The sequence below is a fragment of the Dipodomys merriami genome, unplaced genomic scaffold (assembly GCF_024711535.1).
Source record: "Dipodomys merriami isolate MVZ:Mamm:240054 unplaced genomic scaffold, mDipMer1.0.p SCAF_1, whole genome shotgun sequence".
Taxonomy (NCBI): Eukaryota; Metazoa; Chordata; class Mammalia; order Rodentia; family Heteromyidae; genus Dipodomys; species Dipodomys merriami.
Window position 1 is genome coordinate 140,217,314 of NW_027202270.1, and position 14,252 is coordinate 140,231,565.

General features: G+C 49.1%; 1 protein-coding gene across 1 annotated transcript; it reads right to left on the bottom strand.

Moving 5' to 3' along the window:
- Positions 1 to 3,682: 3,682 nt before the first annotated feature.
- Dact1 (dishevelled binding antagonist of beta catenin 1) lies at positions 3,683 to 13,743 on the bottom strand. The gene is made up of 4 exons (XM_070032578.1): positions 13,065 to 13,743; positions 10,773 to 10,905; positions 9,913 to 10,068; positions 3,683 to 7,366 (listed from the first exon to the last, which is right to left on the bottom strand). The coding sequence occupies exons 1-4, from the start codon at positions 13,407 to 13,409 to the stop codon at positions 5,523 to 5,525; spliced, it is 2,478 nt and encodes an 825-aa protein (XP_069888679.1). The 5' UTR covers positions 13,410 to 13,743; the 3' UTR covers positions 3,683 to 5,522.
- Between the last annotated feature and the right edge of the window lie 509 nt (positions 13,744 to 14,252).

Sequence of the window (14,252 nt, forward strand, 5' to 3'; positions counted from 1 at the left end):
ACTTAAAGAGAAAAGTAGAAAAGTAAGAGTTCTTTTCTTAGAATGGCAGTAAATAAAACTAGAAGAAACAACACTTAGAAAACCACCATTCCATATCCCTAGGCAGTAACTGAGTTAGGAAAAGATCAGCAATATAAACTAAAACTAGTCAATGGGATTTGAGGGATAGTTTATCCATAGTACTAAAGAATCTCCCAGTTCTATTTGCAAAGAAAACATATCTTTATAATGAATACATTTATGCTCCTTGACTTAGCCAATGGATCACTTTTAAATTCAGTAATAGAGGGGCAAATTAATATATTTCCTGATATGAAACAATAAAATTACACATCTCTAGTGAAATCTAGCCAAGAATGTTTTACCTGAATTCAGTCAGGTCTCATATGATTTATAGAAAAGGAGATAGATGGTTAAAATATAAGCAAACAACCAAATCCCACACTTTCTATAAAGCAACTATTCTTTCTTTTTTTTTTTTTTTTTTTTTGGGTCCGGTCGTGGGGCCTGAACTCTGGGCCTGGGCGCTGTCCCTCAGCTCTTCAGCTCAAGGCTAGCACTTTACCACTTGAGCTACAGCGCCACTTCCGGCTTTTTTCTTATATGGTGCTGAGGAATCGAACCCAGGGCCTTGAGCATGCAAGGCAAGCGCTCTACCACTGAGCCACCTTCCCAGGCCAGCAACTATTCTTTCAAAAAACCAATGCCCTTATTTTTTTTTTTTTCATATGGGAAGACTATACTAAATTTTAAAACACTGAAAATCTATAAGCTATTAGCTGCTATGTATAATATTACTCAAAACCTGGTTGGGAGAAGAGAATGGGAAGCTGTTATTTAAAAATTCTTGAAACATGCTGGACACCGGTGGCTCACGCCTGTAATCCTAGCTACTCAGGAGGCTGAGATCTGAGGATCACGGTTCAAAGCCAGCCCAGGCAGGAAAGTCAGTGACACTCTTCTCTCCAATAAACCACTAGAAAACAGGAAGTGGCACTGTGGCTCAAGCGGTAGAGCGCTAGCCTTGAGCTGAAGAGCTGAGGGACAGTGCTCAGGCCCAGAGTTCAAGCCCCATGACTGACCAAAAAAAAAAAAAAAGAAGCTAACAATTCTTGAAACAGGTTCTGCACGAGTGACTCACGACTGTAATCCTAGCTAGTCAGGAGGCTGAGATCAGAGTATCCCAGTTTGAAGCAAACTGGGGCAGACAAATCCTTGAGACTTTTATCTTCCACTAGCACAAAGCCAAAAGTGAAGGAGTAGCTCAAGTGGTACAGTTCCAACCTTGAGTAGAAAAAGAAGCTAGGCAAGAGCATGAGGCCAAGTTCAAGGCCCATTACAAGCACACGCACACACAAACCCACACATACAACCAACCTTGAAACTAATTGAAATTTTTAAATATAAATATATTATTAGTTAACAGGGCACTGGTGGCTCACGCCTGTAATCCTAGCTATTCAGGAGGCTGAAATCTGAGGATTGCAGTTCAAAGCCAGCCAGGGAAGTCTGTGAGACTCTTATGTCCAATAAGCCAGTAGAAAATTGCAAGTGGCAGGGGCTGGGAAGGTGGTTCAGTGGTAGAGTGCTTGCCTTGCATGCATGAGGCCCTGGGTTCGATTCCCCAGCACCACATAAGCAAAAAGAAAAAAGCTGGAAGTGGCACTGTGACTCAACTGGTAGAGCGCTAGACTTGAGCTAAAAGAGCTGAGGGACAGCGCCCAGGCCCAGAGTTCAGGCCCCACAACTGTACCCCCCAAAAAATAAAATAAATAAAATAAAATAAAAAGAAAACTGCAAGTAGCACTGTGGCTCAAGTGGTAGAGCACTTGCCTTGAGCTAAAGAGCTCAGGGACAGTGCCCAGGCCCAGAGTTCAAGCTCCATACTAACAAAAATAAGTAAATATATTATTAGTAACTGTTTACTACTAATTTTCCTTAGTTGTAATTGTAATGATATGGTATACAGGAGAATCTTCTTGCTTTTAGAAAATCCATGCTTAAGTTTTTAGAGAGAAAATGATGCCCTAAATTTAACTTAGAATAATTTAATTGGGCTGGGCTCTGGTGGCTCACACCTATAATCTAGCTACTCAATAGGATGAGATCTGAGGAACATGGTTCAAAGCCGGCAGAGGCAGAAAAGTCCCCACTAGACCCTTATCTCCAAGTAACCATTCAAGAACCCAAAAATGGAGCTGTGACTCTAAGGGGTAAAACACTAACCTTGAACGAGCTCAGAGACAGTGCCCAGGCCCTGAGTTCAAACCCCAAAGCAAGACACACACACACACACACACACACACACACACACACACGGTAACCCTTGTTGGGTGCCAGCAGCGCGCGCACACACACACACACACACACACACACACACACACACACACACACACGCACGCACGCACGCACGCACGCACGGTAACCCTTGTTGGGGGCCAGCAGCTCATGCCTGTAATCCTAGCTACTCAGGCTGAGATCTGAGGATGGCGCTTCAAAGCCAGTCTGGGCAGGAAAGTCTATGAGACTCTTATCTCCAATTAACCACCAGAAAACCAAAAGTGGCACTGTGGCTCAAGTGGTACAGCACTAGCCTTGAGCTGAAGAGCTCAGGGACAGTGCCCATGCTCAGAGTTCAAACCTTACAACCAACCAAAAAAAAAGGGGGGGAGTAACTCTTCTGTATATGACCTTTATAATAACAACAAAATAACAATTATTATAATTTTTAAATAACTAAAGCAAATATGGTTAGGGGCATAGCTCAAATGGTAGAAGGCCAAGCATAGGGCCCTGAGTTCAAAACTCAATACCATCAATTAAATTTTTTTTTCTTAAATAGCTTTAAATTTTAAAATACCATACCACTCTTTTTTTTTTTTTTGGGGGGGGGGGGTGGTCAGTCATGGAGCTTGAACTCAAGGTCTGTACACTGTCCCTGAGTGCTTTTAGGTAAGGATGGCACTCTACCACAGATCCACTTCTGGTTTTTGAGTGGTTAATTGGAAATAAGAATCTCATATGGAAATCTCATCCGGACTTTTCTGCCCTTAAACCACAATCCTCAGATCTCAGCTTCCTGAGTAGCTAGGATTACAGGCATGAGCCACCAACACCTGGCTATTATGCTACTCTAAAGAAGTAGCTTGGGGCTGGGAATGTGGCTTAGTGGTAGAGTGCTTGTCTAGCATGCATAAAGCCCTGGGTCCAATTTCTCAGCACCACATACACAGAAAAAGCTGGAAGTGGCACTGTGGATCAAGTGGTAGAGCACTAGCCTTGAGTACAGAGAGGCTCCTGGACAGTGCCAGGCCCTGAGTTCAAGATCCAGGACTGGCAAAAAAAAAAAAAAGAGCTTGCTTACTCATTATCCACTTCCACAAATACTAAAACTTTTTTTTTTTTGCTTTTTTTTTTTTACTGGTCAATTGGAGATAAAGAGTCTCTTGGACTTTTCTTCAAGAAGTTGGCTTCAAAACTGTAATCAGATCTCAGCCTGAATTATAGGCATGGGCCACTAGCTCCTGGTTTCTAAAACCTGTTTTAACTATTGCAAATACTTTTCTAGTTGTAGAACAGGTCTAATATAAATTTGACAAATAACATCAATAACTATCACAAGACTTATAGTGTAAACATCTGGATTTATACCCAAATAATAAACTTAATAGCAGTACAACAAACTGTTTATTACAGCTTATGTGTTATATTAAATTTACACAATGATATATATAAAAACACATACCATTTATATAATACAGTAATTTAACAAGAATATCAAATCAACTACTACTCATGCACAAAACATGCAGATTTTGGTACTTTAAAAAAGCAATTTTACACAATACTGTTTACAAAAAAAATTTTTTTTAAAGCCCTTCCAGATAGTCAGTGGTCCAATCTGGACTAGATTGCACTAATGTATAGGCCAATGCTTAGGTGGCAGAGTGCTCAGTGGGCTGGGAGTGGCCCAGTGAGTTTCTCTGTACCAGAGGACCAAAGTGTTTTCCCAAAGCTGTCCTCCAAGGGACAAATGGTTGTACTGGCTACAAATCAGAGATGCAGAGAAAGGCATCAGTATGCTGGCTATGCGGCCCTAGAAAGGGTTAGGCACCAAGTGTGACAAAAGGTTTTGTGATTCCTTTTAAGGTATGACCAGCCTTCCTTATCCAGGTTGCTGTATCTGGTCGACAAGTTCTGAGTTCAGTAAACAAAACAGTTCTGAGATGAAACAAGGAGGAGGAGACAGCTGAGAAATGTAGATGATACAATTAAATAAAACATTTTAAAAAACTTATAGGAAACAGTGGCTGTCTCTCATACCTATGTCACACACAAATCCTATGTTAAGCCCTTCAACAGGAAAGCCCTAGCTTCCGACCATTTCGGACACAGCCTCCACCATCAGGAAGCAAATGTAACCCGTGAAAACTCCATCCACTTGACCTTGGGAATCAATCGTCCTCATCCCGGTAACAACCTGCACCTTAAAAACCTCAACTTTTTGTGATTTGCTCAGAAATGTTTTCTTTTCTACACCACAAAATTCGTTCACTATCACCACCATTAAAAAAGAACAAAAACAAAAACCACCTCGGTATTTACTTCTAACTAGCAGTCACATCCTGTAACACTTCCAATTCAAAGGCACTAGCAGTCCATACACGAGGTAAGGGAGACATCATTTAACTCTTAATGAAAAAGAAACAAGAAAAGCATCCGATGAAAGCATTACACGAAAATCAAGAAACTCGGGATGGGCGTGGGAGTCCGTGGGGGGGAGGGGTGTGGAAGTCTGTGGTGGGGATGGGGGGTTCCGTGGTGGGGTATGGGTCTATGTTGGGGGATGGGGAGGGTGGGAGTCCGTGGTGGGGGATGGGGGGGTCTATGGGGGGGATGGGTCTTTGTTGGGGGATGGGGAGGGTGGGAGATGGGGCGGTCAGTGGGGGGATGGGTCTATGTTGGGGGGATGGGAGTCTGTGGTGGGGGATGGGGGTCCGTGGTGGGGGATGGGTCTATGTTGGGGGGATGGGAGTCTGTGGTGGGGAGTGGGGAGGGTGGGAGTCTGGTGGTGGGGTCCGTGGTGGGGGATGGGAGTCTGTGGTGGAGAATGGGTCTATGTTGGGGGATGGGGAGGGTGGGAGTCTGTGGTGGGGGATGGGGAAGGTGGGAGTCTGTGGTGGGGAATAGGGAGGGTGGGGATCTATGGTGGGGGATGGGGAGGTCCGTGGTGGTGGATGGGTCTATGTTGGGGGGATGGGGAGGGTGGGAGTCTGTGGTGGGGGATGGGTCTATGTTGGGGGGATGGGGAGGGTGGGAGTCTGTGGTGGGGGATGGGTCTATGTTGGGGGGATGGGGAGGGTGGGAGTCTTTGGTGGGGATGGGGGGGTCCGTGGTGAGGGATGGGAGTCCGTGGTGGGGGATGGGAGTCCGTGGTGGGGGATGGGTCTGGGATGGGGAGGGTGGGAGTCCATGGCGTGGTGGGGGGGAGTGGTGTCTGCCTTCCCCTCTCCCCCGAGGACTCAGACCGTGGTCATCAGCTTCAAGGAGCCCGAGCGGAAGCGGAGGATCTTCTTCTTGAGGTTGTGCGAGGCCTTAATTTTGACGAAGGCCTTGGTGGGGTGGCGGCGCAGGTCCTGGGCGGCGACGGCCGGCACGGGCAGCGTCTGGACGAACTGGGACCAGATGAGGCCGCCGCTCTCCTCCGAGTCGCTGGTGGAGGTGCTCTCGCCCACGAACTCGCCGTCGCTCACGCTGGACTCGCTGTCGCCGAAGCAGTTGGTGGTGTAGTTGCTGCGCTCGTCCTCGCTGGTGTCCACCACGGTGGAGTGGAAGAGCGACTCGCACTCGGCTGAGTACTCGGAGTCGCTGGCCGCCGCGGCCGCGGCCGCCGCGAAGGCGTAGGGGCTGGCGAAGGGCGGCGGCACGGGCACCGGGAACGCGCCCGCGGGCTCGCGGCGGCCGCGCCGCGCCCGGCGCAGCGCCTCCTCATACGAGGCCTCGGCGGACGACTTCCAGCGGCGGTAGTCGGTTCGCTTGTGCTTAGGCTTGGCCACCACGACCTCCCGTCCGTGGCCGGCGCCGGTGCCGTGGGCCTTGAGGCCCGCTCGGTGGCCGCCCTGAGGCCTGCCGGGCAGCGCCGCGTCGCCCGCACCGCCCGCGCCGCGCCGGCCTCGGCACGAGGCCTTCTTCGGTCTCTTAGTTGTATCCAGGTCGTCGGGGAAGCGGCACTTGCGGCTGGCCGCCCGGGCCGTCTTTTCCCGGACGGTGGGCAGGGCGCCCATCTCCAGCCCGGAGGCGGGCCGAGGCAGCGGCGCGGCCTGGCCGCGGGGCCGCAGCGCCGCCGAGCTCCTGGCCGCGCCGCCCGGGGCGCGGTGCCCGCGGTGCGGCCGGCCACTCCCGCCGGCGCAAGGCGGCCCCTGGCCCGGGATGAACCGAGCCTTCACCAGGCGTCCCTCCTCGGGGCTCTGAGACGAGGAGCCCTCGCTCTTGAAGTCCAGGCCCGGCCTGTCCTCCACAGCGAAGGCCGCAGGCGGCGGCGGCGGCGGCGGAGGAGGCCCGGGGGCCGAGGAGGCCTGCAGGCTGCTTTTCGCGGTCGCCATCTTCTTCGGGGGTAGCAGGACTTTGCTCTCTGGCCCAGCGCCGGCGCCCCCGCCAGGGCCGTCTTTGGGAAGCCCAGCCGAGAGCTGACTACCTTCCTTAAGGGACTCCGTGGGCCCAGCAGTGGGACCCCACGCGTGTTCTTGGGACGCCGCCTTGGCGCCGGGGGGCTCAGAGACGGTGGCGGCGGAGCAGCCCTCGGGCGGGGACGGCCTGCGGCCTTCCAGCTGCTCGGCCTTGGGGTCCTTCGACCACTGCTTCAGCGGCGAGGAGGCCCCGCTGTCCGAAGACGGCGTCCCCGCGGCGGGCAAAGACACCTGCTTGGAAGTCTTGAGGTTCACACCGTTGCTTTGGGGGACGCCCGCGGCCGCCCTGACGCACACGCTGGCGTTCCTCAGGAGCCCTTTGGTGGGGTCCGCGGTCACACTGGTTCTCGGTTTGTTGGTCCTTACAGGGTGGGTTTTTTTCTGAACCAGGCTCAGGATGTAGCCATCCATTTTCTTAGTGCCCAAAGCGTGGGAAGCAGGCCACAGGCCGCTTGGAGACGGCAAGGAACTGTCCGTCTTGGTGCCATCGTCCAGTTCGGACGCGACGCAGAGGTCACCGGCCTGGTTCCCCAGCCTCTCCTCTTCCCTCAGAGGGTGGCCCGTCAGACAGAGGAGAAACATGGGGCTCTGCACAGCCACGGCGTGGAGCGGACTGGGGTAGCGATACACATCATTCCCGTTCTTGGATACCAGATCACACTGGTACTTGGGATTCACATCTGAAATGACACCAAGGGAGTTAAATCGTGGTGTGGAAAGGGAACTGCAAAGGGCCCCGCAGGCCTGGTCTTCCCACCAGCTTACCAGACAATGTGAAAGGCATTTAAAGGTACACTGAAAAAATTAGTAGCACTAGCTTGACTCTGGCCCATTTTTAAGACAAATTCATGGGTTGAGAAATAACTCCGAAGGATTAAAAAGTACCCCCATTAGCTAGTAATCTGTCTAAAGACCATCTACCAGTAGGTAAGGGGAAAAAAAACATTCAACAAAAAAAAATTGACAATAGGGGCTGGGAATGTGGGTTAGTGGTACAGCACTTGCCTAGCCTGCATGAAGCCCTGGATTGGATTCCTCAGTACCACATAAAACACAAAAAGCCAGATGTGGTGCCGTGGCTCAAGTGGTAGAGTGTTAGGCTTGAGCAAAAGATGCTCAGAGGCAGTGCCCATGCCCTGAGTTCAAGCTCCAGGACTGGCAAAAAAAAAAAAAGACAACCAGTCACCTGTGGCTCACACCAGTAATCTTAGCTACTCAGGAGGCTGAAATTTGAGGACCAGAGTTCAAAGCTAGCCCAGGTAGCAAAGTCTGTGAGACTCTTATCTCCAGTTCAATCACAGAAAAAGTGGTAGAGTGCTAAACTTTAGCAAAAAGAGCTCAGGGACAGCGCCCAGGCTCAGAGTTCAAGCCTCACCCCCCCACACACACACACACAAAAATGGCATTTCACATTTTCTTAAGGAATGATATTCAGCCAATAAGAATGCTTTCAGGAAGTGGAACTGTGGGTCAAGTGGTAGAGCACTTGCCTTGAGCTGAAGAGCTCAGGGACAGCACCCAGGCCCAGAATTGAAGCCCCATGACTAACCAAAAAAGAAAAAAAGCTTTCAAACTACTCAATATGAACATAGAACAGGCTTTATAAAGTTTAGTGAAAAATCATTGTAAAATACCAGAGTACGCTTAATTTTATAAGGATTGTGCATTTGCAACGAAAGTCTCAGATGAAGCATACCAAAATTCTAATAGTAGAAACTCAGCGTGATGGAAAAAATGAGGATGGGGGAAATGTTTGGTACTGATACTAGGATTTAAAATCGGGATCTAGGCACTGTCCCTTAGCTTTTTATTTTTTTCTCAATCCTGCCACTTTACCACTTGAGTCACAACTCCACTTCTGGCTTTTTTGGTGGTTAACTGGAAACAAAAGTTTTACAGACTTTCCTGCCAGGGCTGGCTTCGAACTACAATCCTCAGATCTCAGCGTCTTGAATAGTTAGGATTTCAAGCATGAGCCACCTGTGCCCAGCTTGGCATTTGCATTTTTGAGATATGCTAGATTCTAGCACTTGCTTGAGGGAAAGTTCTCTAAACTTCCACAGTTAACAGCCTCAGGAGAAAAGAAAAATCAGATCCAGTTATCAATGAGATTTGTAAAGACATAAGTTGGAAATTCGTCTCTACTTGCTCTGCCCCAATAAACAATTAGTTCTAACACTTTCCTACCCCTCAGTCTTTGTCTTTTCTTATTTAAAGGCTGTGTTTGCCTTCTTTATTTATCCCTTTTCCCTATTTCGTGTCAAGCAGATATCCCAGCCCCCAAGAACCAGCCCAGCTATCTCAGTTATGTGAAAATGTGGCATTTGGGAGAACTAAGGAAATCGGGGAGCCAGAGCATTTTGTAAGCCTTAAAGTAAAGCCTGTATCATAGTGCCCCTCTAATAGGTTTAGAAATTTTCCCTCTGAAACTAGATTTGCAGGATGAAGGGGAGCAACTACCAACAAGCCTGAAGTATACTCTAGATAACAAGAGTGCTATACTTTCCCAAATGATTGCTACTGCCAAAAACATATACAAATAGATACCAACCAATTAGCAACTTTAGCTGTTAAATGTTTGTCTTGCCTTGAGCCTTGTACCCCAGTTGGAAATATGGGCAAACTCGAGTGCAATGAATTATGCCAGCACCTATGGAAGTTCTAATATTTTCTCTGCTCTCTATCACAGAATTGAAGATGGAATAATCAATTTCAGCCACAACCGCCTTTCCAAAGATAGGGAGTTTCTGACAATAGCTTATAAGCCATATTTTTTTGTATTAAGATGAGATGGTCGAATATAATTTGTGATTCTCTTACAATGGTAGAAAAACATGGACCTGGCAGACCTAAGCAAGAAGGGAAGAGAGGGGAAAGGAGGAAGGAGGAGGGGGGAAGGTAGAGGAGAAAAGAAGAAAGGCAGATAATCTAAACAAAGACTTAGAAACTCAACTTAGTACCCTCCAATATTAGGATAGCATTTTTAAATTTTTAAAGTCACCTTCTATTGCCACTATTAGAATATAGCCAAGTGGTACCCAAAGCATATTAAGATTCATTCTAGATATTTCCTACATCAAACTATAGGTTCCAGATGTTGCTATGGCGAGGAGTACAGCAAATTCATGACCTTTAGCTTTTCTGTCTGTAACAGGAACTGGAGCTAGATAACATTAAGTCCCCTTATCATCTAATTAAAATTTCTGTCAATGCTTAAAATTCTTACCTGTAGATTTGAGGCAACTATCCGAGATGGTCATGGTGGCCTCCAGGGGGCTACAAAAGCAGGTACTGGAATGACAACTGGATAAACATTCACTGAATACTGAATTGGAGGAATTAGAAAGGGATCCCGAAGCCCCATCACTCAGCTCATAAAACCCTATAAATTAAAAAGTGGTGGTTGCAAGTAAGCATATCAAGGAAAAATACATATTAATTCTTAAGAAGAGTAAATCATGTATGAAAGAGAGGTGTTTGCTTGGTTGGTTAATTGGTTTGATTTAGGGAGGTTTTATGATTTTGTCAGTTTTGTCTCACTAGATTTTAGAGTATTGATTTTATGGTTTTATTTCAAACATAAGAAAAGGCAAAGAGCACATAGTTATGGATATATTTCAAAGTTTTACCTCAAATCAACCTTTCTACTTACTTTGTCCTACCTTTAAAGATGTATAAGAACGAACTTTGATTTTTCAGAGCCTCAACTTAATCATAAATGTTTCAGAAAATTCTATTTAAGTAGCCAAATGGTTTAGAAGAAGAAAAAACCTTTTGAAGTGGTCTCAAGAAGTGTGACTAATTTTCCAGCCTAGTTCTGACTTTCTCAAATTTCAAAGGACTACCACTCCTCCAGAAATTTGAATAGAAGCTTTCATTTTTAATTCAAGAGACTTCATTCAAACCAATCAGTCTCATTATTAAAATATTTTGTTGTCTGACTTAAATTTTCAATCATGCAACAAACATAATGGCAAACTGTCAATACTCTGTTAGAAATCAACTCCATTGCTATTTGCAGGTCCGAGTTTACTAACCTCAATGGAGTGAGCCCTGAGTGCTGAATTCAGTCCTATGCTCACTCACCTGAGCTAGGTCGGCTGTCTGTCTCCAGGTGCTCTTCAGAGGTTTTTTCTACATCAAGCCTCAGGTCACTTATCTGCTTGTCAAGTTCTTGCAACTGATTCAACAAACCAGCATCTCTTCTTCTCAAACAATTCTGATTAGGAGAAAACAGGGACAACACACACACCAAGAAAAAAAAAAAGAATCTGCTAAGTATTCAACTAAAAGGCTCACGTTATCTTTTTAACCCAGAATCTTACAGGATACCTTGAGATAAAGAAAACCTTCGAAAACAAATCGTGTTTTTAATTGTACAAGGACACATTTTGTGGCAATATAAAGTTCCTCATTAAACTAAAAGCCTTATTTTTAAATTTTAACTAATACAAACTGACTTTTTATGGGTAGGGGCAATAAAACTGCATAGAGACTTTAAATCATCTGGGATACAGCCAGTAGTTGAGAGAGAGAGAGAGAGAGAGAGTGTGTGTTCACGAGAAACCTTCACAGTAGGCTCTTGAATTTAAAGTCAGAGTAACAGATTTCTTACAATACACTATAATCTTACTTAGGTGAGGTTTTCTGGCCAAATGTCTTGGCCTGCAGAGTGTTGTTTTCTATTAGTTGCTTTGTGGGGTTTAATCAGTCTTAGAGCCTTTGAAAGTGAGAAACTAATACTAATAGCTAGCGCCAAGTATAATGTGAGCTGGCAGAATTCAAAACCCTCAAGGGAAGGCCCATCAAGATTTGGACTCAGCTAAGGTTTCCAAAGGTGACAGATTGGTTGTGCTAACTCACACCGCCACCTAGTGCTTCCTGTTGCTGGGAAAGAGAAAGAACTCAAAAGGCATCTGGTTCAAATCATGAATGCCAAGTCTACAAAATGAAAATAGTACTATAAACACTGACTGGAGTGGAATTCTCCTGACATACTGCCTTGCTCCCCTGAAATGGACAATAGGAATGTGCCACTTACAATGCTGAGATTCATGAAGACAAAAAGGTGCTATTGTACAAGACTGTGTAAAACGTAACTGATCAGACATGAACAGGGAGAATGAGTTCAAATGAATGTTACATACAAACCGGGTCTGTTACCACCAAAACATAGAAATGCCAAAAGCAGCTAATAGCCCAGGCCCCAGCATACATCCTTAGTTGAAAGTGAACAGCTACTCTTCCTTTCTGTCCTTTGACTTAGAAGCCTTGGGAATATAAATCAGGTTTGTTTGCAAAATTTCTAGTTTTATTTTTGTTTTTTTTTTTCAGGAAAAAAAAAACCTTAAAAGCACTCTGATGGTCAATAAATAATCTAAGAGGTAAGGCAAAAGAACACATGACAACACACATCACAATCACTTTGTTAGGAAGGCCAACGTGTGGCTAGTGTCTACTTTCAGATCGTACCACAAGGTCAAATAGGGATCTTTTTGCTGTTTCCAAAACTACATTTTGAGATGACTGAAACAAAGCTGCCGCCATTACTCTGAGGCGGGGTCAAAAGCTGTTCTCCACACATTCGGGTCCAAAGTTCTTTTTCTTCCCTATTAATGAAGCCTGCACAGAATGATTGCGCCCCTGACAGAAATCCAATAAGATAAATGTTTCCTGAGAGCAAGTTCTCTCTTCTCCCACCTCAGCCACCAATCGCAGCTGGCGTCAAATATGAGGGGGGGGTCAAGTTCTCCAGCCAAATTGCAATCATTTGCATCGAGTTGTAGCTACCCTATACAAAGAACTTCTATTTGAAACTAAGCAAGAGCCCGGGGTAGCAGGGGCCGGCGGGAGGCGAGCCCCGGGAGGGAGGGGCACGGCTCCCCGCAGGCGCTACAGTGTAATCTGAAAACTTGGGCTGGGACCGTGAAGCACGCCACCAGCTCGCTCCGGGCTTTTGTCCCCTCCCTGCTGCGGGAGATGAAATGAGGGCTATCTCCAAATAAAATGCTTCGCAAATCTCTGCGGAGAGGGCATGTGCTTTGCTGATCTAACTGGAAAGACTTTTCAGGTTGGAACCCAGAGGGCCAAAGCAGCCTGGATGCCAGGCGGGGGGTGGGGGGGGGCGCTGAAGCCACTCGGGTTCCCGCAATCCGCGCGAGGTCGCCAGCCCCTCACCTGACACAAAGCATGCACAGCCTAGGAATGGGTGGGCGTCGGTAGCCCACGCGCCCGGGGCAGAGCCCGCACTCGGGGTGGGGGATCCCCCAGAGGGTATGAGAGGTGCGGGGTCGCGAGTCGCCAAGAGGTGCCCTCGCTCGCGGCCCCCCTCCAGCCCCGCCGCAGGCCTGCCGTGCTCACCTTGGGGCGCGGACTTACCAATTGCTTCCGCAGCAGCAAGATGTTCTCCTCCAAGAACTTCTCCTCCAGGCGGCTGCGCTGCACCGCGTCCCCCGGCAGCTCGCCCGCGCCCCGCGCCGCGGCCCCCGCGGCCCCGGAGCAGCGCAGGGCGCCCCGGACCAGCAGCTCCTGGCGCTGGCGCAGGTACTCCAGCTCCGCCAACCCGGCCAGCGTGGCCTCCTGCCGCTCCCGGGTGCGCTGGCGCTCCGACTCCGCCTCGCCCTTCTCCCGCCAGCGCCCCTCGGGCTCCGCCGCACGCTGCTCGCCCCGGGCCGGCGCCGCTGGCTCCAGCTCCCTCGCCGTGCTGCCCGGACTCGGCTTCATGGCCGCCCCCCCAACCCGCCGGCGAGCGCCCGGCACCGCGGCGGAGCTGCCGGGACACAGGAGCGGCGCGCTAGGGCTGCGGCCGCCGGCTCATGCCGCCCCGAGGCGGAGCCCCGCACCGCGGCTGGGGGCGCAGGCGAGGAGCGCTCGGATCCCGCGTGCTGCAGCCGGCGGGAGCGCACCCGGACCGGGTGGCGCCGTCTGCTGTCAACGCGCGTGCAGAACCCCGGCCCCGAAGCTGATAGCCGCCTGCCCGAAGCTCCTTCACCCGCTGTGGCCCGTCCGCTCCGCCCGGCGCCTGCCTCCCCGCGCCGGCCCCGCACTCCTAGCCTCGCTCCCCAGCCGCCCCTCGACTGTCAGGAGCCCGCAGCCCGCCTACTCCGCGCGCCCGGCTGCCACGCCCCCGTCAGGCCACGCCCCTGGCCACGCCCCCTGTTCGCTCGGCCCACCCCCCTCCGTTCCCCCACCCCGCTGAGCCCCCTTTCCCATTTACTGCACCCAGCTTTTCCTGCTTCCTCCTTTGGTTCTTTCTCAGTGCCCAAAGCCCGCATCTGGTTACAGCCGCCTCACGGGCAGGGTCCACCGAAGGGCACGCAGCTGGGCTCCCGAGAACTTTCCGAACTTCTACCACGTTGCCCACCATCTTAATCGATCACTTTTCCCCCGCACACCCACTCAGGTCCGCGGACCGATCGAGGTTTCTTTCACTCAGTCCAGCCATTTACTCGGAACCTATTTGAGTGTTTGGCGAGTTGGGGGAGGGAGGGACGTAACTCCTTTCATAAAAGAAAGCAATCTGAAGTACAAGGCCAGGTTGTTCCGAACCGCTGACATCCTGCTTTT

Bases quoted from the DNA above. Each gene is read 5' to 3' on its own strand.
- Dact1 (XM_070032578.1), bottom strand. From the start codon at position 13,409: ATGAAGCCGAGTCCGGGCAGCACGGCGAGGGAGCTGGAGCCAGCGGCG. The intron at 10,906-13,064 runs GTAAGTCCGCGC...TCTCCTAATCAG, and splicing joins TGCTGCTGCGGAAGCAATTG to AATTGTTTGAGAAGAAGAGA. The intron at 10,069-10,772 runs GTGAGTGAGCAT...TTTAATTTATAG, and splicing joins AGACAGCCGACCTAGCTCAG to GGTTTTATGAGCTGAGTGAT.